Source organism: Phocoena sinus, chromosome 1 (genome assembly GCF_008692025.1).
Source record: "Phocoena sinus isolate mPhoSin1 chromosome 1, mPhoSin1.pri, whole genome shotgun sequence".
NCBI lineage: Eukaryota > Metazoa > Chordata > Mammalia > Artiodactyla > Phocoenidae > Phocoena > Phocoena sinus.
In genome coordinates, this window is record NC_045763.1 from 44,631,324 (window position 1) to 44,659,003 (window position 27,680).

The 27,680-nt window shown below is 36.8% G+C and overlaps 1 protein-coding gene across 2 annotated transcripts in view; it reads left to right on the plus strand.

The window, feature by feature from the left end:
- Nucleotides 1-27,680, plus strand: part of SCP2 (sterol carrier protein 2) — a 165,457-nt gene that overhangs the window by 82,321 nt on the left and 55,456 nt on the right. For both annotated transcript variants that reach the window (XM_032634570.1, XM_032634573.1), the window contains one exon: nt 1,583-1,690. In XM_032634570.1, the coding sequence (XP_032490461.1) occupies nt 1,583-1,690 (108 nt within the window). The remainder of the gene's footprint in view (nt 1-1,582; nt 1,691-27,680) is intronic.

Here is a 27,680-nt window from a genome sequence, read left to right on the forward strand (position 1 = left end):
ACATAAAATGTAGAAACCTTGCAAACATATACGTCCATTAACCAATTCCCTTCTGCCTTACACCCACCTTTATGTTAAATTATCATATGTATTACATCTATGTACATTAAAAAAAACCCAAAGACAGTGTTATAATTTTTGTTTTCAATAGTTGCACGTATTTTAAAGACCTTAAGAGGAAAAAAGTCCTTTATATTTACCCAGATATTTATTATTTCTGTTGTTCTTTCCTCTTTCTTGCTGATCCAAATTCTTCTAGAGAATTTACTTTAGCATTTCTTATAAAGCAGGTCTTCTGGAATGTTAATTCCCCAGTGGAATATTCTGATACTTCATAGGATTGTATGTATTATGGAAAATCATGCAGTAAATTATTCACTTCTTGGGGTTGGTTTGTGTTCAGTCTGCTATTACTCAGTACAGTGACAATATTTAACAATATGAAAGCAGTAATAGCAGATAGTTTACTTGTTATGACTAGAGCCTTGTATCAGGTTCTATGTTAGAAACACATCAAAAAATAGAAGAATGTCTCAATGGATGGTTTTTAATCTACAACCTAGATTTAAATCATATTAAAAGTGTTAAGTCATCTAAAATTCTGTGATTAGTATGTTTCATTTTGCCAGTAGAGGAACGCTCTTGTTTTTGAAGGCAATAAAATGTGTTGGCTAAGAACACAGGCTATGGAGCCAGGCTGCCTGAGTATTCTAGATCCCCTACTTTGGCCTTAGATTGGTTACTTAATATCTATGTGTCTCTTTCCTTATCTGTAAAATGGGAACGATAGTACCTACTTCATAGGGTTGAGGATTAAATTAAATTATGTAAATATACGTAAAATAATGAGAACAAGGCCTGACACAGAGTGAGTACGTAACAGCTATTAGCCACCTCTGATAACACCACCACCACCGTTTGGAGATTCCACCTCTCATTACCAGAAATATCATCTGGAAGAATATTTTATACTGTATATGCATTTTTATTTACTTCTTAACCACCTGGAAGAATGACCAGGGAATCGATAGGAATGTTGAAGCTGCCAAGCATGTGATGTAATTTTTTTCTTTTAAGCTTACATTTATGCTCAACGGTATTTTCAGTCATTTTCCTTCATTTCATGAAAGCGCTCTTTTTTTTCTGTCCCTCTCCCCCCTGTTGTTTACTAAGAATATTTATATAGAATGTAATAGTACAGTTGAAATGGAAATGAATATTTTGTCAAAATTATGAATTTTTAAACCTAATATTATTTTACAGTATTGTATCTATTTCGATGCTTTTCTTCTGGTTCTCTGAATCTTGATTATATTTGTAGCAATTTTGGAAGCAGAGAGCTCTTAGGAGCTAATAGGAGCTTTGTTTCATGCAGGAAGTGTTCTGAAAATATAAGCTTTTATTACTCAATATTTATTACCTCACTTTTAGAAGTGCTTGTATCAATTTGAAGTTAGTTTGAGCCATCAAGAAATGTTTGCTCCAAGAAATTCTTGGCTATCTGTAAGTTTAAAAAAAACAAACATATCATTTGCTCTGATGTTATTTTTAACATTTATGAATATTGTTTTTCCTTCTATAGGTCAAGGTGGGAAACTGGTTGATAGAGGAGATAATACTTATGGAGGAAAGTGGGTCATAAATCCTAGTGGTGGATTGATTTCAAAGGGACACCCACTTGGAGCTACAGGTAATAATACACACAGATTTTATAATTTTTAAGTCATTTTCGGCATAAGTGTGAATGATTTGGTCATTGATTTGAATGAATGATTGTATTCTCTGATTTTGGTAGCCAGTGTTTTAAATGATTATTTAGCCACGGTATCTTCGATTTTCGTTAAGTATAGTATAGTTCAATAATCTTGATTAATTGATGAGAATTTGAATTAGTTGAAACTCTAAATTCAACAATAGGCATTTTAAAAAGTTTGATTATTTTAAAGTTTGTGTACAAGTTAACAAGATGTTTCTAGATCTGCTAGATAAGAATCATTTGAAATAAGCACGTTATTTATATGTAGTTGCATATGTGGTTGGTGTTGCATAGAAATTTTTTTCTCTTGAGAGAACTGGACTAAAAGATATGACATAAGAATTTTACTATGGCTCTACTGCTGACTGGCCATGTGATGCTTTTGATTAATTATCAGTTAGTCAGTTAGTCACTTTGAGTTTCCTTAATTGTAAAATGAAATTGTACAAAGTGGTTTCTGAAATAACTTAGCACTAAAATTCTGAGATTTATTTTATGAAGACAGGTGAGTTTTGTATTTTTTCATAGTGTCTTACATATTAGGTAAAATTTCATAAATTATCACAAATTCCAAAATAGAGAAGTTAGAATTTATAGTATATTTATTACAGCAATTGACTTTGGCTTGTTTCTGTTTATCACTTAAATTAGGTAAGTTCATAATCTAGTAGAGAAAATGGGTATACATAGATAGAGCATAAGAGAGAGAGAGATAGACAGGCACATACAGTTGCAGTAGGATGTGCCACCTTGCTATTTGTTTTCTGTCCTGTGTGTTCTTTGGTTCTTTTCTGTCTTTCATAATATCTTTTATTAGTGGGTGTTTTTTAGTATTTTATTTTCTCTCTTCTATTGAATTATTTCTTTTTCTCTCTCTCTCTTTTTTTTTTTTTAGTGTTTGCTCTAGGATTTACAACATCCATCTTTAATTTACTGTAGTCTACCTTCAAATAATGTCATACAATTTCACTTATAATGTACGGGATTTTTACAACAGATTATTTCCATGTACCCCCTCCTATCCTTTGTGCTATTATTGTCGTACACATACTTCTAAATATATTATTAACCCCACAATATACTATTATTATTGCTTTAAATAATTTAATGTCTTTAAAAGTAATCTTAAAATGAGGTGAACGAGAGTGATGTTACTGAGACTGGCAGAATAACCACATCTGAAAATACTCTGTTATAAAATTACCAAGAACACTTGCAAAAATTGTCAAGCTCAACTTTTTCAGAACGTTGGAAATTAACCAAAGGCTTACAACGATCTGGGGGAGCATTTATTAAAAACAAGTCAACAGCGTTTTCTCTGTAAGAACAGCAAGCTTTGTGGCATTTTTTACTTGCTCTGGTAACAGTTCTTTCTCCAGCTGCATGGTAGCCTTGAAAACCAACAGCCTGCAATCATGGTGAAAACTAGCATTTTACCCAGCACTGGAGGAGTCAAAATGGAGTTGGAGCTCTTTCAAAGCCCCATATTCAGAGACTTGTCATTATTTGACCTGTCTGGAAGTTCCCTGGTAAACCAGTCTCAAAAAGCTTGTCTTTATGTAACCTGACAGAGAACTTGTCCAGTGTAAACAGTATTTTCCTTAGAGTCATTTGTCAAGAGCAATCAGCAACAACTGTTTAACAACATAGCTGCCTGAGATGCCGATAACAACTGGAGCAAACAACAAATTAACCAAAGGAAAAGAAAAGCTTAAAAGAAGAAGGCTGGTGAATGAAACGTCCATAGAAACTGAGGTAGCCCAAATATTGGATTTGCTAGACAGACTTTAAATCAGCTATTTAAGTATGTTCAAAGAAGTAAAGGTATAAAAGAAAGTATAATAATGTTTTACCAAACAGAGTATCAATTACTAGATAGAAATTATAGAAAAGAACCAAATAAATTCTGGCATTGAGGAGAAAAGTAACTGAAATGAAGAATTTACTAGAGGGGCCCAATACCAGATTTGAACAGGCAGAAGAAAAAAGTTGGTGAACTTTAAGATAGGTCGATTGCTATTATTCAGTCTGCAAAACAGGGGAAAAAAAAAGAATGAAGAAAAATGAACAGAGCCTCAGAGACTTGTGGGACATTAGCAAAGTGTAGGAACATATACATACTAATAGTCCCAGAAGGAGAGGATAGGAAAAAAAAGGGCAAAAAGAATATTTGAAGAAGTGAAGGCTGATAAACTCCTTAAACTTGAAGAAAAAACATGAATATACATATCCAAGAAACTTAACAAGTAGGAGTACCTCAAAAAGACCCACATCTAGACACATAATCAAACCATTGGAAGCAAAAGACAAAGAGAGTATTGAAAGCAACAACAGAGACGTGATTCATCATGTACAAAGGATCCCCAATAAGACTTAACCTCTGCTTTATCTTCTGTAACCATTAAGGCAGTGTGATGAAAGAAGCTGCCAACCAAGAATTCTGTATTCAGTGAAACTACCTTTAAAAAATGAAGAAGTTAAGACATTCCTAGATTTAAAAAATTGAGAGAATTTATCACAGACCTCCCCTATAAGAAATAATTTTAAAGAGAGTCATTCAGACTGAAATGAAAGAGCACTAGACAGTGAAATAGAGAGCACATGAAGAAAGAAAGAGCATTGGTAAATGTAACTACCTTGGTAAATATAAAAGACAATATAAGTGTATTTTTTTGTTTGTCACGTTTTCCCCCCTCCTATCTGATCTAAAATACAACTGTAAAGGGCAGTAATCTGAGTTGCTTTATACAATGCATAGAGATATAATTTGTATGACAATAACACAAAGGAGGAAGGAGGGAAGAGAGTTATATAGGAGCAGATTTTTTGTGTATGCTATTGAAATTAAGTCAGTATTAATTTGAACAACTAGATTGCTATAAATTAAAATGTGAATTGTAATCCCTAGAGCCACCACTAAGAAAATAACTAAAAAATACATAGTAAGAGAAATGACAAAGAAGTAAAATGGTACATTAGAAAATACCTATTTAACACAAAAGAAGGAAATAATGGGGGAATAGAGGGATTAAAAAAGACTAAAGTTCAAGAGAATGAGAAGGGAAGCCACAGACTAGGAGAGAGTATTTGCAAAAGACACATCTGCTAAAGAACTATTATCTAAAATATACAAAGAACTCTTTTTTTTTTTTTTTTTTTTTGCGGTACGCGGGCCTCTCACTGTTGTGGCCTCTCCCGTTGCGGAGCACAGGCTCCGGACGCGCAGGCTCAGCAGCCATGGCTCACGGGCCCAGCCGCTCCGAGGCATGTGGGATCTTCCCGGACCGGGGCACGAACCCATGTCCCCTGCATCGGCAGGCGGACTCTCAACCACTGCGCCACCAGGGAAGCCCCCAAAGAACTCATAAAAGTAAACAGTAAGAAAATGAGCAATCTGATTTAAAAATGGGCAAAAGATCCAAACAGACACCTGTCTAAAGAAGATATACAGGGGCTTCCCTGCTGGTGCACTGGCTAAGAATCCGCCTGCCAATGCAGGGGACTATGGGTTCGAACCCTGGTCCTGGAATATCCCACATGCTGTGGAGCAGCTAAGCCCGTGTGCCACAACTCCTGAGCCTGTGCTCTAGAGCCTGCAAGCCACAACTACTGAGGCCTGTGCGCCTAGAGCCTGTGCTCCACAATGAGGGAAGCCACTGCAGTGAGGAGCCCGTGCACCTCAAGGAAGAGTAGCCCCCGCTTGCCGCAACTAGAGAAATCCCGTGCGCAGCAACAAAGATCCAACGCAGCCAAAAATAAATAAATAAAATAAAATATATAAAAAAAGAAGATATACAAATGGAAAATAAGCATATGAAAAGATCCTCAACATCATATGTCATTAAGGAATTGCAAATTAAAACAGCAATGAGATACTACTACATACCTATTCAAATCTCCAAAATCCAAAACAGCAACAACACCAAATGCTGGAAGATTCTTACAAAATGGAACATCCTCTTACCATAGGATCCAGCAGTTGTACTCCTTTGGCATTTACCCAAATGAGTTGAAAACTTATTTACACAAAAACCTACACATGGATGTTTATAGCAGCTTTATTCATAATTGCCAAATCTCTGATGTAACCAAAATGTCCTTCGCTAGGTGAATGGATAAATAAACAGTGGTACATCCAGAAAATGGAATGTTATTCAGCCCTTCCCCAAAATTTAGTTATCAAGTGATGAAAAGGCATGGAGGAACCTTAAATGCTTATTGCCAAGTGAAAAAGCCACTCTGAAAAGGTTACATACTCTATGATTCCAACTATATGATATCCTAGAAAAGGCAAAACTATGGAGACAGTAAAAAGATTAGCAGTTGGAGAAGGGAGGGTTGACTAGGTAGAGCACAAAGGATTTTTAGGGCAGTGAAACTGTTCTTTATGATGCTTTAATAGTGACTATGTGTCATTTTCCATTTGTTAGATGTATATAACACCAAGAGCAAAGCCTAATGTAAGCTATGGACTTTGGGTGATAATTATATGTCAATGTAGGTTCTTCAGTTGTAACAAATGATCCACTCTGGGACAGGATGTTGATAGTGAGGGAAGCTATGCACGTAGTGGAGACAGGGAGAATATGGGAAATCTCTGTACTTTCTACTAAATCTTGTTATGAACCTCAAACTGCCCTAAAAAGGAAAGTGTAAAAAAAGTTAATCTCTGTTAATATACATTTATGTTAGATGATAGATAATGGAAGACAGGAAAACAAAAGCAATTTGGTTAATATATACAAATATATTTATGTCAAAGCAAGGAAGATAGTCCTGTTAAATTGTTAAAGTCCTTATTTCTGCAACTTGTAGGTGGTGATAGCTGGTATTTGTAATTTCCTTCTTTCACTACCCATTCTATACTGCTTTTGCCCTTAGTAAGTACCTCATTTGTAGTTTCTCATCTGGTGCAATAAACTAAACCTTCATTCCTGAATAGTCTGTGCTGTTAGCAGTCCTGCTTCTTTGGGTTATTGTAGTAAACTAACTTATTACAAGACAGGAGAGTATTAAGAGGCACCCCATAGTACTTTTGGGTTCCAAGCTAATCCTTTTTGTCCTCATTATATAGTAGCAACCCAGTATTCCCATGATAATCAGGTCAGTCACCCCAGTCAATAAATCCCCTTCTTTGCATATTAGTTCTGTGTCATGAAGAACCCTAAGTGTCCAGGTAGCAGTATCTGCTTCCAGTTCAGTGTAATCACTGTTTTGTCTAAGACTTCTAAACCAGCAGAGCCCAAAGTTTCAGGAATGGCAAATAAAATGTTGTTAGTGGATCATTCAGGATACTAGTGAGAGGAACTGTTCCCTTTTCTATCCTTTGATCCTTTTTGTATCCTGGCTATGGAGAAACAGCATCATTGATTCAGAGCATGTTCCACATTTTTTTTTTTTGGCGGTACGCGGGCCTCTCACTGTCGCGGCCTCTCTTGTTGCGGAGCACAGGCTCCAGACGTGCAGGCTCAGTAGTTGTGGCTCACGGGCCCAGCCGCTCCGCGGCATGTGGGATCTTCCCGGACCGGGGCACGAACCTGTGTCCCCTGCATCGGCAGGTGGACTCTCAACCACTGCACCACCAGGGAAGCCCATGTTCCACATTTTGGAGGATATTTCCCCAGCCCTGCAAAGTGTTGCTGGCACCATTATTGAGTCTTCAAAAGGCTTTTACATTATTCTATCAGACCAACTGCTTCAGGGTGATAGAATACATGGTAAGCCCAGTGCATGCTGTAAGCAGGAGTCTATTCCTGCATTTCATTTATTTAGGCTGTTAAATGAGCTTCTTAATCAGAGAAATATTATGTGGAATACCATGTTGGCAAATCCACCCAGCACAAAGATCAAGTATAAAACCCTAAAGAGTATAAAAATAAGAGGTGTAGGTGGAGAACAGACGTTTAAGAATGTTGTGAAGAAATGGTCAGTTATCCAAGGGAGGAGAATGTTTCAAAAGTTAGAGGTCAGGCCAGAAAAGTTAGATTGATGAATAGTGAAGAGTGCCCTTTGGATTTGGCTATTATCAAGTCATTGGCAACCTTGAAGCAATTTTAGTGAAGTGTTTTTCACGGAAGCACATGGGAATTTGGAAAGAATTAGAAGTGAGAAAGTAGCAACAGCAGTGCAGATAAACTGTTAGGAGTAGTGGCTGTGACTGGAAAGGGATACGTAGAGGGTGTACCTCAGTTGCAGGTATATGTTCTATATGAATGAAGTCATGGCTTTGATCTTAACCTCTTCACTCTTTTCGGCCTAGTCATTTTATCTGTAAAATAGGAATAAAATATAGTATCTACCTAATAGGGTTGTGCTGTGGATCAAATGAGTAAATATGTGAGTCCCCAAAACAGAGTAGAAAAACAATAATTGCTAGTATTCTCTTCCCACCATTCCTACAAAAGAAAGCCAAAATGGATCCAGTTAACTGTTGCTAGTAATGAAGCACTTGTTTGTATCTCAGTATGAAAAATAATTTATAACCATTTCAGGAAAAGAAGATTGTTAATTTGTAAAGAAAATAATTTTCCTTCTAGTATGACAGCCTCAAGGCACCAATTTCACTATGTAAATATTGTGCCCAATACTACACAGACATTATTTTAATACTGTGCTCTGCCTTTGGTAAATAGACTAACCCTTTTCCTTTATCCCTCAAAAGAATGAGGTCATACTTCAGTGTTGATTTTGTTGCTAATGGTATGTCAGGGTGATAATAAATGTTTCTGTGGTATGGTCATTGAAGCCTTAAAGAGTTACGGTTTGCATTTGAGACAGTGATTTAAATTCTCCTTTCAGACAGCTTCCTCACTCTCATATAGGAAACTTCTGTTTTCATCAGGAGATGAATGTGACATTTCAGTTAGTTGTTGTTATTGACACATAACTTTTTTCTCCTCTGAAAGAACATGTTTTTATTATAATTGACTTGTTGGCCATTCCGAGATATTTTTATTCTGTCATCCACTAAAACACTCAGAAATAATGATTTGTTGTAATGATATGATTTTTCATATCCATATTCTTTCTCAAAATTGAGGTATAATTTTCATAAAATAAAATGCACAGTTCTAGCAAAAACACAGTTGTTTATAGCAGCATTATTCAGTAGCCAAAAGGTGGAAACAACCCAGATGTCTGTCATCAGCTGATGAATGGATAAACAATATGTGGTATATTCATACAATGGTATATTCTTTGGCCATAAAAGAAATGAAGTAATGATACATGCTACAACATAGACGGACCTTGAAAACATTTTGCTATGTGAAAGAAGGCAGTCACAAAAGACCTCATATTACATGATTCATTTATATGAAATGTCCAAAATAGGCAAATCTGTAGAAACAGAAAGCAGATTAGTAGTGGCCTAGGATTGGGAGAGATAGCTAAAGAGTATGGAATTTCTTTTTGAGGTAATGAATATGTTCTGAAATTGATTGTGGTGATGGTTGTACATATCTCTGAATATACTAAAAACCATTGAATTGTAATCTTTAAATGGATGATTGGTTTAGACAATTGGGTACATCCATGTAACTACCAGCCGAAACAAGACATTAGAACATTTCCATCACCCCAGAAAGTTCCATTGTATCTATTTCCAGTAAATCCCCAACTTCCCTCAATCACCCCACTCTAACTCTCCAACCCTGCCCACCAACCAAGCTAAGACTTATTGACTTCTATCATGGTAGATTAGTTTTGCTGATCTTCGAACTTCATATAAATGGTACAGTATAGTGTGTATATGTGCTCTTTTGTGTCTGGATTCTTTAACTCAGTAGAATGTAAGATTTATCAAAAATTTTCTTGTATCAGGAGTTCATTCTTTTTTATTGCTAAATAGTATTCTATTGTTAAAATATATCAGTTTGTTTACCCATCTTTCCGTTGATGGAATTTGGGTTCTTTTCTGTTTAGGGGTATTATGAATAAGGATGCTATAAATATTTTTGTACAAGACTATTTGTGGACATACCTTTTGTGTTTTTCTTGGGTTAGTAACTCAGAGTGAAGTTGCTGAGTCATAGCGCAGCATATGTTTACCTTTATAAGAAACTGCCAAATAGTGCTCCAAAGGGTTGTCATATGCTTTTTAATATTATAGCTGGATGACAGATTTTAACATTTTTTAAATTAGTTTTTAATGGAGTGTAGTTGATTTACAGCGTTGTGTTAGTTTCTGCTGTACAGCAAAGTGAATCAGTTATACATATACGTATATCCACTCAATTTTAGATTCTTTTCCCACATAGGTCATCACAGAGAATTGAGTAGAGTTCCCGGTGCTGGACAAATTTTAATATCTAACAAGTATTTCTCTTTCTCCTTAGGTTTAGTTCTATTCCTCAGAGTCAACCCCTTTTAAAATTCCTTTTGTACTTTTCCAAAAATTGTTATGCTTATACAAATACATATGTATATATGTATTTATAGTCTTTCTGAACGTATGTTTGTATATGTGTATATTTATCACATTGTAGACTGCTTTTTTGCTTACATCTTAAAATTTTTTCTATATTATCACTTACAGCTGGTCTTTATTCTTTTTAATGCCTGCATAGTATTCTGATTACAAGAAGTTTACCTAGTGATTCACTTATGGATAGACATATAGGTTATGTCAAGTTTGTTATTACAAACAATGTTGCACCAACCATCTTGTGTCTTTGCATACTTTTTCAAGTATACCCATAGGATAAATTCCAAACAGTGGACTTCCTATGCCAAAGGATAGTACGTATTTTAAAATGGATGGATATTGCCCCATTTTCTTCAAAAACATTATACCAATGCACATTCCCAACAACAGTGTATGAGAGTGCTTTATTTTTCCTACAACCTTGTCAACATTGGATTTTTAAAAATCAGATGTAGACAATTTTGCCAATCTTGACAGGTCATCCAGTTCTTTCCCATGGGTACTAAGAAAACTAACCTAAAACACCCAGGAAGGTAGAATTTGCCCAATTTTTAAATACTTCAAAGAGAGACTCGTACCTTCTGCAGTATTTTTTGAAAACTGTTTTCAATATTTGAGTCTACACTGTTGGTAACATTTTCCTCTTACCAGTCTTTGAGGGATAGTGTTTAATGGTGGTGTAGCATTTTGGGAGGAAAATTTATAAATCTTGATGACTTTATTGGTAGTCTGCATAAAATGAGGAATTACTGAAGAGTAAATGTTTACTTGCTACACACTGAGGATTTGGATATATTTCAAGTAAATCTGACACGTGGCCATTAGCTGGAGCCCAAGAAAGAATTCAGACTCCTAGAAAATATATCAGAATGACAGCTCAGAGTTGTTTAAATATTTTTGCCCTAGTTACTTGGATAACAAACTGCAATAGGATTCTAAGAAAATCAGAAAACAGTCAAGTAAGTGTTTCCAAAACATGTTAAGGTGGGGTGGGGAAGGTTTAAGGTTCTCTTCTACCAATGGTATTCTTTTAATTGTATGATATTGCTACTTTGGTGGGAACTCAGCATTGGAGAATTAGCTTTAAAATTAACTTTCCATAACACTGGTTTCTGATTTTAACTTGTTAAGGTCTGGGTTAAAAAAAGCTTCTAACTTCCATAATGGTACTTATAATAGAAGAGAAAGAGGTTTATGCATTTGAATTGAATGGTCTTTTGTTCATTGTCAGTTTAAAAACATGAATTCCTTTTGGATTTTCCAATTAGAAAAATCACAATAAACCTTAGGGTTTTTTTTTTTTTGGGGGGGGCTTACTTTGCAATTGTCATACGACAAAAAGCAAATTAGTGTCCAAATAATAGTATCATATTTTATTCCAGTTTTTAAAATTCTTTCACATATATTGTTCAACACATTGAACGTTTGTTTAAAATGAATAAGTAAAATTTGACTTTAGCTCATTTTTAGCCATCTCTGATTTATGAAAATGCATATTAGTGTCTGGGGTCTACTGAAAGGGCATGAAAGTGCTTTTGAGATAAAACTCTTAATAAGGGATTGTTGCTTTGAAGCTGAAAGTTGGTTATTTAGTTTGGTCTTTGATATCAATTAAGCCTGGCATTTATTTAGTGCCTTTCCAGTGAGGCTTCAACCTCGTTTTCTGTCCTGATCTTCCAGTTTTCAGTCTATGAAAGTCCAATAAGTTCTTATTGTATGTCTACATTATCATTAGGTGCTGTAGGTAACTGGTATTCAAATATGGTGTCTACTGATGGACTGATTCAGAATCCCCTGTGGCTTTAAAAAATATGTATTCCTGCCCTACCATTAGAAATTCTGATTCCTAAGCCTGGTTGATCCAAACAGCTTACGTGTTTATAAAGTTCCCCCAAAGAGCTTTTCATGCCCAACCAGGTTTAGGAACTAGGGCTAGGGTACACAAGGTAACCACTGCCCTAAGGAAGCATACAAGAGGCAGATAATGTAACACAAATGATTAGAATCCAAGGCAGAATATAGGTGCCTTAGGCAAAGCACAAACCAGAACTATGAAGAAAGGAAAAAGGGAAAGGAGAATGGGAGGGGTGATGTTTTACTAAATACCCACCACATATCAGATTCTATTCATTTATATCTAGTTGGGTTTTGGGGGAGGAGATGTAGAAAGAGGAAGCATATTTAAACTAAACTGGACTGTTTGCTTTTTTCAGATGTGTTTAATTCCTTCTCACCTCTACAAACTCTGGCTTTGCTGTTTTCTCAATAATAGAAACAGCCAACAGACGTATACAGCGCTAATTTCTAGGCATTCTTCTAAGTATTCTTCATGTACAAATGCATTTAATTCTCACATCTATTTTTTTATATTTTATAAAAGAGGAACGTAGAGGCACAGAGTAACTTGCCCAAAGTCACCAAGGTAGAACGTAGCAAAACTAGGATTCAAACCCAGGCAGCGTATTTTTAGGGTCCAGGCTCTTAACCACTACACGCTACTTCAGAGCCCTTTTCCTCAGTGGAAATGCCCATCTTCAAGGTCGATCTCAAGTGTTATCTATCTTATGAAGCTTTTCCTGATTTCTTGATCCTTTCTATAGATTAATCTTTCCCTTTTCTGAACTCTTGCTATACTTTCTCAGTACTTCTCTTTTGACATTTATGCGTATAGCGCATATTATAATTATTTGTGGCCTTTTAAAATATCTCCTCTGTTTGACTAAGAGCCTGTGAGGGCAGGATCCATATTTCATTTGTCTCTGTACCCTGAACAGTGCCCAATACAAGACATTGCACATCTAAAGAAGGTTGAATAAATTATTTCTCCTTTAAATCTGAAGGGTGGTATGGGGGCAGAGGGGATAAACTTGTTTAGTGTGAGAAGACTTAGGATCATTGGGAAGAATTCATGGGAAGGTAGATTTTGGGCTGTGGCAGGAAAGAAATTTTGTTAATTGTGGTAAAATGCACATAACATAAAATTTACCGTCTTAACCATTTTAAGTGTACAGGTCAGTGGTATTAAGTACATCTACCTTGTTGTGTCACTGTAACCACCATCCATCCATAGAACTCTTTTCAGGTTGCAAAACTGAAGCTCTGTATCCATTAAACAATAACTTCCCATTCTCTTCTCCCCTCACCCCTGGCAACCACCCTCCTACCAACTGTCTACATGATTTTGACTACTCTAAGTACCTCACATAAGTAGAATCGTGCAATACTTGTTCAGGAAAGAACTTTTTAACATGGCGTTTCGAAAATGGAATAGATTGCCACCTGAGAGCATATATTGCCTGTCACAGAGGCTGTGCATGAGATATACAAGTTAACGACTTGATGGGAATGTTGTAAGGGGAATTGCCCATCTGTTAGGGCCTTAGATTTGACACACTCTTAGATCCTTCCTAATTCTAAGATGCTCTAATATCCCAAAGGGATGGAATTATGTCTCCTCCTGAGTTCACATAGTTCTTAATATTTTTAATGGTACATATATTATTCTATTGTGTGACTTTTTTGTTTTTTTTTAACATGTTTCAGTACCTTTAAAGGTATTATAAACTTGGGTTTTAAGGAGTTGGGTGAAAATGAAATGAGAGTAAATGGAATTTTAGCCAGCGGACCTAACATACTCAAACCATGGCCTGGCTCTTCTTGTACTCTCTAAGGGGTCACTAAAAGAAGTACATTCTAGGATGATGACTGACAAAACCTAAATCCAATACTGACTCTAAAAATTCAGTAATTCAGTAAAGCCTACATAGCATTTTACCAAAATTCATCTCTCATCATATCCTAGAGGTCACTGACCTGTCCTCATTCCCATTGCCCAGAATTTTGCACATTTATCACTGTGTTGTGAGGGGAGGTAAGTTTTATCAGTAGACTCTAATGAACACTCTTCAGTGCCAGGAGAAATGGAGCCTGAGAGAGAATGTTTACTTTTGATACCTATTGCCAGGTAGAGATAGCTAGGAGCAGGCCCTGGCTTTTATTGCTCCTGACAAGAAAAAGGAAGACAGAGAAGGAATATCGTGCCTATATATCCCATATTTTATTTTCTTATTTTAACAGCTCTTTTGGGGTAAAATCAACATATAATCAGCTGCACATATTTATTTATTATCTTTTTAATAGATCTTTATTGGAGTACAATTGCTTCACAATACTGTGTCAGTTTCTGCTGCACAACAAAGCGAATCAGCCACACGCACACGCACGTCCCCACACCCCCTCCCTCTTGAGCCTCCCTACCGTCCTCCCTAACCCACCCCTCCAGGTCATCGCAAAGCACCGAGCCCATCTCCCTGTACTATGTGCTGCTTCCCACCAGCTATCTGTTTTACATTCGGTAGTGTATATATGTCCATGCCACTCTCACTTTGCTCCAGCTTCCCCCTCCCACCCCAAGTCCTCAAGTCCATTCACTATGTCTACCTCTTTATTCCTGCCCTGTAACTACATTCATCAGTACCATTTTTTTTTTTTTTAGATTACATATATATATGCGTTAGCATTTGGTATTTGTTTATCTCTTTCTGACTTAACTTCACTCTGTATGACAGATTCTAGGTCCAACCACCTCACTGCAAATAACTCAATTTCATGTCTTTTTATGGCTGAGTAACATTCCATTGTATAGATGTGCCACATCTTCTTTATCCATTCATCTGTCGCTGGACATTTAGGCTGGTTCCATGTCCTGGCTATTGTAAATAGAGCTGCAGTGAACATTGTGGTACATGTCTCTTTTAGAATTGTGGTTTTCTCAGGGTATATGCCCAGTAGTGGGATTGCTGGGTCATATGGTAGTTCTATTTTTAGTTTTTTTTTTTTTTTTTTTTTTTTTTTTTTGTGGTATGCGGGCCTCTCACTGTTGTGGCCTCTCCTGTTGCAGAGCACAGGCTCCGGACGCGCAGGCTCAGTGGCCATGGCTCACGGGCCCAGCCGCTCCAGGGCATGTGGGATCTTCCCGGACCGGGGCACGAACCCGTGTCCCCTGCATCGGCAGGCGGACTCTCAACCACTGCGCCACCAGGGAAGCCCTATTTTTAGTTTTTTAAGGAACCGCCATACTGTTTTCCATAGTGGTTGTATGGAACACTGGTGTATGGAACACCACTGTTGGTGGTGTATTCCCACCAACAGTGCAAGAGGGTTCCCTTTTCACCACACCCTTTCCAGCATTTATTATTTCTAGATTTTTTGATAATGGCCATTCTGACCAGCATGAGGTGATACCTCATTGTAGTTTTGATTTGCATTTCTCTAATAATTAGTGATGCTAAGCATCTTTTCATGTGCCTCTTGGCCATCTGTATGTCTTCCTTGGTGAAATGTCTATTTAGGTCTTCTGCCCACTTTTTAACTGGATATTTGTTTTTTTGATATTGAGCTGCATGAGCTGTTCATATATTTTGGAGATTAATCCTTTGTCAGTTGCTTCATTTGCAAATATTTTCTCCCATTCTGAGGGTTGTATTTTTGTCTTGTTTATAGTTTCCTTTGCTGTGCAAAAGCTTTTAAGTTTAATTAAGTTCCATTTGTTTATTTTTGTTTTTATTTCCTTTACTCTAGGAGGTGGGTCAAAAAAGATCTTGCTGTGGTTTATGTCAAATAGTGTTTTTCCTATGTTTTCCTCTAAGAGTTTTATAGTGTCTAGTCTTACATTTAAGTCTTTAATCCATTTTGAGTTTATTTTTGTGTATGGTGTTAGGTAGTGTTCTAATTTCATTCTTTTACATGTAGCTGTCCAGTTTTCCCAGCACCACTTATCGAAGAGGCTGTCTTTTCTCTATTGTATGTACTTGCCTCCTTTGTCCTAAATTAGGTGCCCATATGTGCGTGGGTTTATCTCTGGGCATTCCATCCTGTACCATTGATCTGTATTTCTGTTTTTGTGCTAGTACCATACTGTCTTGATTACTGTAGCTTTGTGGTATAGTTTGAAGTCAGGGAGCCTGATTCCTCCAACTCCGTTTTTCTTTCTCAAGATTACTTTAGCTATTCGGGGTCTTTTGTGTCTCCATACGAATTGTAACATTTTTTGATCTAATTCTGTGAAGAATGCCATTGGTAGTTTGATAGGGATTGCATTGAATCTGTAGATTGCTTTGGGTAAGTATAGTGATTTTCACAATATTCATTCTAATCCAAGAACATGGTATATTTCTCCATCTGTTTATGTCATCTTTGATTTCTTTCATTAGTGTTTTATAGTTTTCTGAGTACAAGTCTTTCACCTCCTTAGGCAGGTTTATTCCTAGGTATTTTATTCTTTTTGCTATAATGGTAAATGGGAGGGTTTCCTTAATTTCTCTTTCTGATTTTTCATTGTTGGTGTATAGGAATGCCAGAGATTTCTGTGCATTAATTTTGTATCCTGCAACCTTACCAAATTCATTGATTGGCTCTAGTAGTTCTCTGGTGGCATCTTTAGGATTCTCTATGTATATATAGTATCATGTCATTGGCAGACAGTGACAATTTTACTTCTTCTTTTCCAATTTGTATTACTTTTATTTCTTTTTCTTCTCTGATTGCTGTGGCTAGGATTTCCAAAACTACGTTGAACAAGAGTGGCAAGAGTGGACATCCTTTTCTTGTTCCTGATCTTAGTGGAAAAGATCTCAGTTTTTCACCATTGAGTATGATGCTTGCTGTGGGTTTGTCATATATGACCTTTATTATGTTGAGGTAGTTTCCCTCTATGCCCAGTTTCTGGAGAGTTTTTATCATAAATGGGTGTTGAATTTTTTCAAAAGCTTTTTCTGCATCTATTTAGATGAGCATATGGTTTTTATTCCTTAATTTGTTAATGTGGTGTATCACATTGATTGATTTGTGTATATTGAAGAATCCTTGTATCCCTGGGATAAATCCCACTTGATCATGATGTATGATCCTTTGAAATGCTGTTGGATTCTGTTTGCTAGTATTTTGTTCAGGATTTTTGCATCTATGTTCATCAGTGATATTGGCCTGTAGTTTTCTTTCTTTGTGACATCTTTGTCTGGTTTTGGTATCAGGGTGATGGTGGCTTCGTAGAATGAATTTGGGAGTGTTTCTCTCTCTGCAATTTTTTGGAAGAGTTTGAGAAGGATCGGTGTTAGCTCTTCTCTAAATGTCTGATAGAATTCGCCTGTGAAGCCATCTGGCCCTGGACTTTTGTTTGTTGGAAGTTTTTTTTTTTTTTTGCGGTACGCGGGCCTCTCACTGCTGTGGCCTCTCCTGTTGTGGTGCACCGGCTCCGGAGGCGCAGGCTCAGTGGCCATGGCTCACGGGCCCAGCTGCTCCGCGGCGTGTGGGATCCTCCCAGACCGGGGCACTAACCCATGTCCCCTGCATCGGCAGGCGGACTCTCAACCACTGCGCCACCAGGGAGGCCCTGTTGGAAGATTTTTAATTATGGTTTCAATTTCATTACTTGTGATAGGTCTGTTTATATTTTCTAATTCTTCCTGGTTCAGTTTTGGAAAGTTGTAGCTTTCCAAGAATTTGTCCATTTCTTCATAGTTGTCCATTTTATTGGCATATAGTTGTTTGTAGTAGTCTCTTATAATCCCTTGTATTTCTGCGGTGTCAGTTGTGATTTCTCCTTCTTCATTTCTAATTTTATTGATTTGCGTCCTCTCCTTTTTTTCTTGATGAGTCTGGCTAAGGTTTATCAATTTTGTTTATCTTCTCAAAGATAAACAAAAAAAGCACCAGCTTTTAGTTTTATTGATCTTTGCTAATGCTTTCTTCGTTTCTATTTCATTTATTTCTGCTCAGATCTTTATGATTTCTTTCCTTCTCTTGACTTTGGGTTTTCTTTGTTCTTCTTTCTCTAGTTGTTCTAAGTGTAGGGTTAGATTGTTTATTTGAGATTTTTCTTGTCTCCTGAGGTGAGATTGAATTGCTATAAACTTCCCTCTTAGAACTGCTTTTGCTGCATCCCATAGGTTTTGGGTTGTTGTGTTTTTGTTGTCATTTGTTTCTATGTATTTTTGATTTCTTCAGTGATCTCTTGGTTATTAAGTAGTGCACTGTTTAGCCTCCATGTATTTGTGTTTTTTACAGTTTTTTTTCCTGTAATTGATTTCCAATTTCATAGTGTTGTGGTCAGAAAAGATGCTTGATACAATTTCAGTTTTCTTAAATTTCCTGAGGATTGATTTGTGACCCAAGATGTGATTTATCCTGGAGAATGTTCCACGTGCACTTTAGAAGAAAGTGTATTCTGCCACTTTTGGGTGGAATGTTCTATAAATATCAATTAAATCTGTCTGGTCTATTGTGTCATTTAAAGCTTGTGTTTCCTTATTTATTTTCTGTTTGGATGATCTGTCCATTGGTGCAAGTGGGGTGTTAAAGTCCCCTACTATTGTTGTGTTACTTTCGATTTCCCCTTTTATGGCTGTTAGCATTTGCCTTATGTATTGAGGCGCTCCTATGTTGGGTGCATAAACATTTATAATTGTTATATCTTCTTCTTGGATTGATCCTTTGATCATTGTGTGGTGTCCCTTCTTATCTCTTGTGACATTCTTTATTTTAAAGTCTATTTTATCTGATAGGAGTATTGCTGCTCCAGCTTTCTTTTGATTTCCATTTGCATAGAATATCTTTTTCCATCCCTTCACTTTCAGTCTGTATGTGTTCCTAGGTCTGAAGTGGATCTCTTGTAGACAGCATATATATGGGTCTTGTTTTTGTATGCATTCAGCCAGTCTGTGTCCTTTGGTTGGGGCATTTAATCCATTTACATACAAGGTTATTATCTATATGTATGTTCCTATTACCATTTTCTTAATTGTTTTGGGTTTGTTTTTGTGGGTCTTTTTCTTCTCTTGTATTTCCCACCTAGAGAAGTTTCTTTAGCATTTGTTGTAAAGCTGGTTTCGTGGTGCTGAATTCTCTTAGCTTTTGCTTGTCTGAAAAGCTTTTGACTTCTCCATCAAATCTGAATGAGATCCTTGCCGGGTAGAGTAACCTTGGTTGTAGGTTTTTCTCTTTCATCACTTTAAGTATATCTTGCCACTCCCTTCTGGCCTGCAGAGTTTCTGCTGAAACATCAGCTGATAACCTTATGGAGATTCCTTTGTATATTATTTTTTTGTTTTTCCCTTACTGCTTTTAATATTTTTCCTTTGAATTTAATTTTTGTTAGTTTGATTAATAGGTGTCTTGGTGTATTTTTCCGAGGGTTTATCCTGTATGGGACTCTCTGTGCTTCCTGGACTTGGGTGACTATTTCCTCTCCCATGTTAGGGAAGTTTTCGACTGTAATCTCTTCAAATATTTTCTCAGACCCTTTCTTTTTCTCTTCTTCTTCTGAGACCCCTATAATTCGAATGTTGGTGTGTTTAATGTCCCAGAGGTCTCTGAGACTCTCCTCAATTCTTTTCATCTTTTTTCTTTATTCTGCTCCTCGGCAGTTACTTCCACCATTTTGTCTTGTAGCTCACTTACCCGTTCTTCTGCCTCAGTTATTCTGTTATTGATTCCTTCTAGTGTATTTTTCATTTCAGTTATTGTATTGTTCATCTCTGTTTGTTTGTTCTTCAGTTCTTCTAGATCTTTGTTAAACATCTCTTGTATTTTCTCAATCTGTGCTTCCATTCTATTTCTGAGATTCTGGATCATCTTTACTATCATTACTCTGAATTCTTTTTCAGGTAGGTGCCTATTTCCTCATTTATTTGGTCTTGTAGGTTTTTACCTTGCTCAGTCATCTGTGACATATTTTTTTGCCATCTCATTTTTTAAATTTATTTAAATGAGTGGGATTGTGTTCCTGTCTTACTGGTTGTTTTGCCTGAGGTGTCCAACAATGGAGTTTGTAGGCTGTTGAGTAGAGCTGGGTCTTGGTACTGAGATGAGGAACTCCATGAGATCTCACTCTGATGAATATTCCCTGGGGTCTGAGGTTCTCTGTTAGTCCAGTGGTTCGGACTCAGAGCTCCCACTGGAGGAGCTTCGGTCCGACCCCTGGTTCATGAACCAAGATCCCACAAGCCACGTGGGGTGGCAAAAAAGAAAAGAACAATAACAAAGTAAAAATAGATTAGGAAACTAACAGGTATGTTAGAAAGAATATAAAAATAAAAAATATAGATGAATCAACAACCGGAAAGTATATCAGTACCACAATAGTAAAAAAGAGGAGGAGGGAAAAGAAAAGAATAAAAAGGGGGAAAGGCTTTGGCTGTGGAGGGCGGGGCCTAAGCAAGGGTGAGGTTTGGGCAGTGGGCAGGATCCACAGGGCTGGAAAGGCCCTGGGGAATGTGGGGCATGGGGCTTAGGCTCAAGGAACAGAAGGGGTCCAGGCGTGCCCCCCACCCCTGGTCTCAGAGGGCAGGGTACCTCAGCTGGGAGCCCAGCAGGCTTCCTGGGTTCGAGTGGGTGGGGCAAACGCCCTCCTCTCCTCTCCTTCTCCTTGGGTCTGGGAGGGCCCCTTCCGCCTGCCTCTCCTGATCTCCCTGGCCTCCTTCCTATGCTCCCAAGGGCCCACACGGCCTGGAGGGGGCTTTGGAGGGCAGGGGACCAGCCTGGGAGCTCAACAGGCTCCCTGAGCCCCCAGTGGGCGGGGCAATCACCCTCTGCTCCTCTCCCCGTTCTCCTGGATGGCTCCTCCCACCTGCCTCTCCTGATCTTCCCAGCCTCAGGGGCACTGATCCTGTCTGGCCTCCAGTTCTCCTCCCCACTCAGTCCCCCTACATCTTACCAGTTCACTTTAGGGTTCCTCCCATCTCCTTGGGCGTCAGAGTCCCCCACCAGCAGCCGGCAGTTGCCCTAGTTGTGGGGAGACACTAACTCCGCATCTTCCCACACTGCCATCTTCAACTGCACATATTTAAAATGTACAATTTAATAAGTTTGACATATATATCCACCTATTAAACCATCACCATAGTCAAGATAGTGAACATGTCCATCAACCCCAAAAGTTTTGTCATATATACATCTTTGTAATCCCTCCTTCCCACTATTTCCTACCCCACATCCCAAAGGAGTGTTTTCTGTCACTATAGATTAATTTGCATTTTCTAGAGTTTTGTATAAATGGAATTCTACAGTATGTTATCTTTCTTTTTGTCTGCCTGAGAGTTGTCCATATATTTGCATGTATCAATAGTTCATTCCTTTTTATTGCTGAGTAGTATTCCACTGTATGGATATATCATGTTTATTGTTGATGGATATTTGGGTTGTTTCTAGTTTTTGGCTATTACAAATAAAGCTACTGTGAACATTCATGGGTAAATCTTTGTATAAACACGGATTATATTTTCTCTTGTGTAAATACTTAGGAGTGGAATGACTGGATCATATGCCAGGTGTAGGCATAACTTTTTTTTTTTTTTTTTTGCGGTATGTGGGCCTCTCACTGTTGTGGCCTCTCCTGTTGTGGAGCACAGGCTCTGGACGCGCAGGTTCAGCGGCCATGGCTCACGGGCCTGGCCACTCTGCGGCATGTGGGTTCTTCCCGGACCAGGGCATGAACCCATGTCCCCTACATTAGCAGGCAGACTCTCAACCACTGTGCCACCAGGGAAGCCCAAGTAGGTTTAACTTTTAAGAAACTGTCAAACTGGGGACTTCCCTGGTGGTCCAGTGGGTAAGACTCCACGCTACCAATGCAGGGGGCCCAGGTTCGATCCCTGGTCAGAGAACTAGATCCTGCATGCATGCCCCAGCTAAGAAGTCCACATGCTGCAACTAAGACCCGGTGCAGCCAAAATAAATAAATTAATTTAAAAAAACAACAAAAAAAGAAACTGTCAAACTGATTTCCAAAGTGGTCATACTATTTTGCCTTCCCACCAGCCGTGTATGAGAGTTCTAGTTCTTCCACATCCTCGTCAGCACTTGGTATGGTCAGCTTTTTAAATTTTAGCCATTCTAATCAGTATGTAGTGGTATCTTCTTGTGGTTTTAATTTGCATTTTCCTACTGGCTAATGATGTTAAACAGTTTTTTATGTGCTTATTTGTCATCTTTATATCTTCTTTGATGAATTTTGAGAGTTCTTTATGTATCCTGTGTACAAGTTCTTTACCAAATATATGCTTTGCAAAGATTTTCTCCCAGTCTGTGACTCTCCTTTTCATTCTCTTGCTAGTGTCTTTTAAAGAGCAGAAGTTTTAAATTATGGTTAAGTCCTGTCTAAGACATCTTTGTCTAACCCTGAGTAGCAAAGATCTTTTCCTATGTTTTCTTCTAGATGTTTTATACTTTAAGCCTTACATTTAGATCTGTGACCCATTTTGAATTAATTTTTATGTATGGCACAAAGTGTGGATCTGAGTCCATTTTTTACATATGGATTTCCTGTTGTTGGAGTGCCATTTATTTATCTATACTTTGTCCACTGCATTGCCTTTGTCAAAAATCAGTTGTTCATAAATATGTGGGCATTATTTGTGCTCTGTCTTTTCTGTCCAGTTAATCTATGTGTCTGTCTTTACATGAGTACCATACCGTTTTGATTACTGTGCCTTTGTAATTGTTCTTGATGTTAGGTAGCCTTAGCCCCCCAACTTAATTCTTCTTTTTTAGAGTTGTTTGGCTATTCTAGCTCCTTTGTATTTTTATAGAAATTTTAGAATAAGCTTGTTGATTTCTACAAAAAATTTTCCTGGGATTTTTTTAGGATTATGTTGAATGTATAGATTTATCTGGGGGAGAATTGAGATTCAAACAATAGTGAACCTTCTGACTCATAAACAAAATATATGTCTCCATTTATTTATTTTAAAAAGTCTTTAACTTTTTTCAGAAATATAGTTTTCACTGTTCAGGTCTCTTGCACATATTTGTCAGATTATGGGGTAAAAACTTAGGGATAAATATTTGTCAGATTTACCCCTAAGTATTTCATATTTTTGATGCTATTGTGAATGGTATTTTTTCAGTTTCAAGCTTTCATTACTAGTATGTAGAAATACAATCAATTTTTGTTTATTCATGTTATAGCCTTGCTAAAACTCACTTATTAATCCTAGTAGTTGTTTTAAAACTGCATCAGGTTTTCTAATAGACAATCATATTGTCTGTGAATAAAGACAGTTTTATCTTTTCCCCTTTATCTTCATGAAATGGCCTTCTTTGCTCTGGCAAGTCTTTGCTCTGAAATCTGCTTTGGCTGATTTAATATGGCCACTCCAGCTTTCAGATTTTAACTAGTGCTAACATGGTATATCTTTTTCTATCTTTCTAGTTTTAACCTATTTGTGATTTTATGTTTAAAGTGCATTGGCAGCATTTAGTTGGGTCTTGTTTTTTTTCTCCACACTGATAATCTCTGTCTTTGATTGGGGTGTTTAGACTATTTATATTTGATACGATTATTAGTATGGCTATTTGTGTTCTCTTTGTCCCAGCTGTCCTTTATTCCCATTTCTCTCTTTTTATCATCCTACTTTCGGATTATTTTTTATTTCTCCATTTTACCTTTATTATCATAGCCTATCTTCAAGTGTTATTATACGAGCTCACTAATAGTAAAAGAACCTTACAACAGTATACTTCCATTTCTCCTGTCCAAGCCTTATAATACTGTAGTTGTAAATTTTTCTTTTACATATGTTTTAAACCCCATGAGAAATTATTTTTGTTTAAATAATCAGTTATCTCCTAAAGAGATTAAACAATAAGAAACCTTATCTATTTAAGATTAATGTAGTTACCACTTCATTCCTTTGTGTAAATTCATATTTCCATCTGCTATCATTTTCTTACTGCCTAAAGGATTTCCTTTAACATTTATAGTGTGGGTGTTACAGTATGGTGATGAATTCTTTCAGCTTATTTTGTCTGAAAATATCCTTGTTACTTTTGTTCTTGAAATATATTGTACTTTTGATAGCATTCTAGGTTGATAAATTTTATAACTTTTGGAGGGAAAAACTGATCTTAATAAATGTGCATTTTTCCGTGTATGCTGAGTCCATTAATGCTTTTTGCCCTTTAAAGCTCAAAAAATCTTTGCTTTCTCAAAAAGCCAGGCTCCAACAATAGAAAAACATGCTTTTTTATGCTATTTATGCTAAGGTCTTTAGATGTCTAATTTGAAACTAAAGCTAAATTATGACTTTTTGTACTTGACTGTCTTAATGGTATAGGAAGAGCTATGGGTTCAAGGAAGCAGGAGGAAGAAAAGACCTCGGGTAATATCTCAAGATATTATTCCCTGTAGTTTTTCCATTCTGTGGATTTCCATAGCACTTAGTACTTATCTTTATTAGCACTTCATATTACACTGTGAATTCTTTGTATCTTCAATACTTAGTGGAGTGCTTGATACATATTTGAATAGCTTATTTTCAGTAGCAACCAGACTATATAACTATGTAGCTGAGTCCTAGGCTAATTATTTTTGTACAAAAAGATTGACCAACATCTTGTTAGGAAATTTTTGCAGCAGGATGGTAGTAAAATGAAGTAACAAGGTTAAAAAAATTTTTTCCCCTTCGTAAGAGACTTTAAGAAGGACATTACTGTTTGAATATACTACTTTGACAGGATGCCCATTCCTATCTCCCTCCACAATTTATAAATATACCGTGTTCATGTTTGATAGTTTTTTTTTCCCAAGGAGAGGAAAAATATGGTTTTTAATTCAGTGCCAGAAGTTATCCAAGGAAGGAAAAATTTTAAAATGTGTTGCTCATATAGTTTATGCTTTCATAACTATCTTCTGCGTCTTCTTGGCAAGTAGATTTCTGAGGCCAACTTTTGACTTCCACCCTTCACAAATCTAGATTCTAGAAATGCAAGAAATGCCAGGTTATTCTGAAAGCAGATAACCAGAAAGCTCATATAATCAGTATGTTTTCTCACTGTCGTCTTTTGTTAAAAGTGAATAAATAAGTTAACATGGATCTTTATTCCCTCCCTCCGTCCTTCCTTTTTTTGCCACAAGTGAGTTTAGCAAATCATGAGTAGAGATTTAACACAGTATACCACATCTTCTACAGTATCAGTGGTATGGTGTGACTGAGATTATTGCAAAATCTGGTGCTTCCAGTACATTCATGTTCTCTCTCTCCCTCCTTCTCTCCCTTCTGCCTGCCTCCCTCCCCCAACTCCCTCTCTCCCTTTTCACCCCCTTCTCTCTCACTCTCACTGGCTGTCTTGAGCACTCTCTAGCCTCATTCACTTAACTTTCTGTTCCTTAAGTAGGCTGTGTACCTTTATATGCCTATCTTATTTATTAGATCTTCTGAGCCTTGAGCAGTGTCAGCACATATTAGGCATTCAGTAAATATTTGTTGGATGGATGGGTAGATGAATATCTAAAGGGTTCCTTGCATTTTTTACTAAGATTATATCATAAACATTTTCCTAAGTTATTAAAATTTTTGGATACATCATTTTAAATAGGAACATAGTACTCTGTCATATGGATAGGTCATAATTTATATAACCATTCGCCAGTTATTTCACTTGTAGATTATCTAGATTTTCACTGTTCTAAGAAAGTGATAAACAGATAGCTTTGTGTGTAAGACTTTTCCTATGCTTGATTATTTCCATAGAATGGTTTTCAAGGCATTTTTAATGCTCTTAATAATTTTTTACATTGCTTTCCAAAAAGGTTGTACCAGTTTGAACTTTTACCCTTACTGTATGAAGGTGGCTGTCATGCCATAGTCTCCCCAGCATTGATTACTTCCATTTTTAAACATCCTGACCAATGTGATTGGTTAAAACAGTATCTTTCTATTTGATCAAGGTAAAGTTGAGTATTTTTCTCAAATATTTGTAAACTATGTATATTTACTCTTTGGGGAAGAGAACTAGCCCTATTTCCCCACCCACATATACATAAGACCAGTCTGAGTACTTTTTTTGGTCTTATGTATTCATAAATGTTTAAGCTTTTTGTATGGCAGATTTCAAGTAAAACTGATTGCCCCAAAGTTTGGATATATTAGTAGAATTATTCACTTTGACCTTAATATTCAAAATGTTCACAATTCAAAAATTCATTACAAGATGTAGAATTACCTATTTTAAAACAGTATTTAAAATATATATTCTGTAAAAATATGTAGGCATTGCTTAGAAAGGAGAAATGGCAATTAAATTTCTTGAGAAGGTTGGGGTTATACAGAAAACTGTCAGAGGTATTCGGGAATCAGACCTTGTGATTGGGGGTGTAGGTGGAAGAAAAGACATTATAGGTAGACCAGTTTGCTCTGCTTCCAGAACAATGAAACCAGTCTATCCAACATTCTTAACTAAACTATCCTTGAATAGCTGGTGTGGGAGAAAAACAAATGTAAATCAGGAGATTTGGCTTCTAATCTCAACTCTGGAATTAGCCTGCTTTGTGACCATTCACAAATTACTTAATTTTACAGTTTCTCATTGCTACCTTTGTAACTAAGCAAGGGCTCCTGTGCCCATGGCTTGGCGCAGAAAGCAAACTCTGATAGTGGGTGTTTGCAGCAAAGTAAGGGTTTATCTGCAGGGCGCCAAGAAAGGGAGTGCGAGACAAGTCTCAGATCCACTCCATCTTGGTCTTTGAGTTAAGGATGTTTTAAAGGGGAAGAACAAGGAAACTGGAATTAATCATCGTCTCAAGACATTTCTGTGACATTTCTCTTTCATTATTGAACACGTGTATTTTTTTATTAATTAATTTTTATTGGAGTATAGTTGATTTACAATGTTGTATTAGTTTCTGCTGTACAGCGAAGTGTATCAGTTATACATATACATATATCCACTCTTTTAGATTCTTTTCCCATATAGGTCATTACAGAGTATTGAGTAAAGTTCCCTGGTGCTATACAGTAGGTTCTTATTAGTTATCTGTTTTATATATAGTAGTGTGTATATGTGTGACATTTCTTAATCATGGTTTTGGGAGTCAGAAAGTGTCTGGTTTATGATTCTCTGGCCAGGTGGTCCATGGCTCTCGGGGTTGTAAGCTCATCTTGCCTGGAAAAACAACTTGAGTTTGTATGATGGTATCTACAACAGCAATTTTAATACAGTAACGATGTTATATTAACAACAGCAATCTTAGTCAACTAACTCTGATTAATTAGTGTTCAGTTAGCACAGGATTGAGGGGACAAGAAAGGGATTGAGGTCAGAGGAGACAAGGGAATAAAGTTTTGCATAGAGAGATTAATCATAAACTCGGTAAGGGAACTCAGTTTTAGGGGGGTTTGGTTTCAACATTATTTAGTTCTCTCCAGCTCTAAAAATCTCTGATCTTATTATCCAGAGGACAAAATGCTATTTTTGTGAATCCAGTGCTATTTTTGGAATAGCTGTGAATAGGTCTAGAAAACATTCTTTCTAGGAACTTTCTGAGGAGAATAATAGGAAAATTTCCCATACCAGCTAAATATTTTAGGGAAAGTCAACTCCCAAGTCCTAGATTATATTCTTTAGATACATCAAAAACGGTAAAATTAAATTATTTTTATGCTGTTTTGCGTCAGCCAGAGAACGGTATATTCAGTGTTTTCTCTTTCAACATTGCCAAAAAAT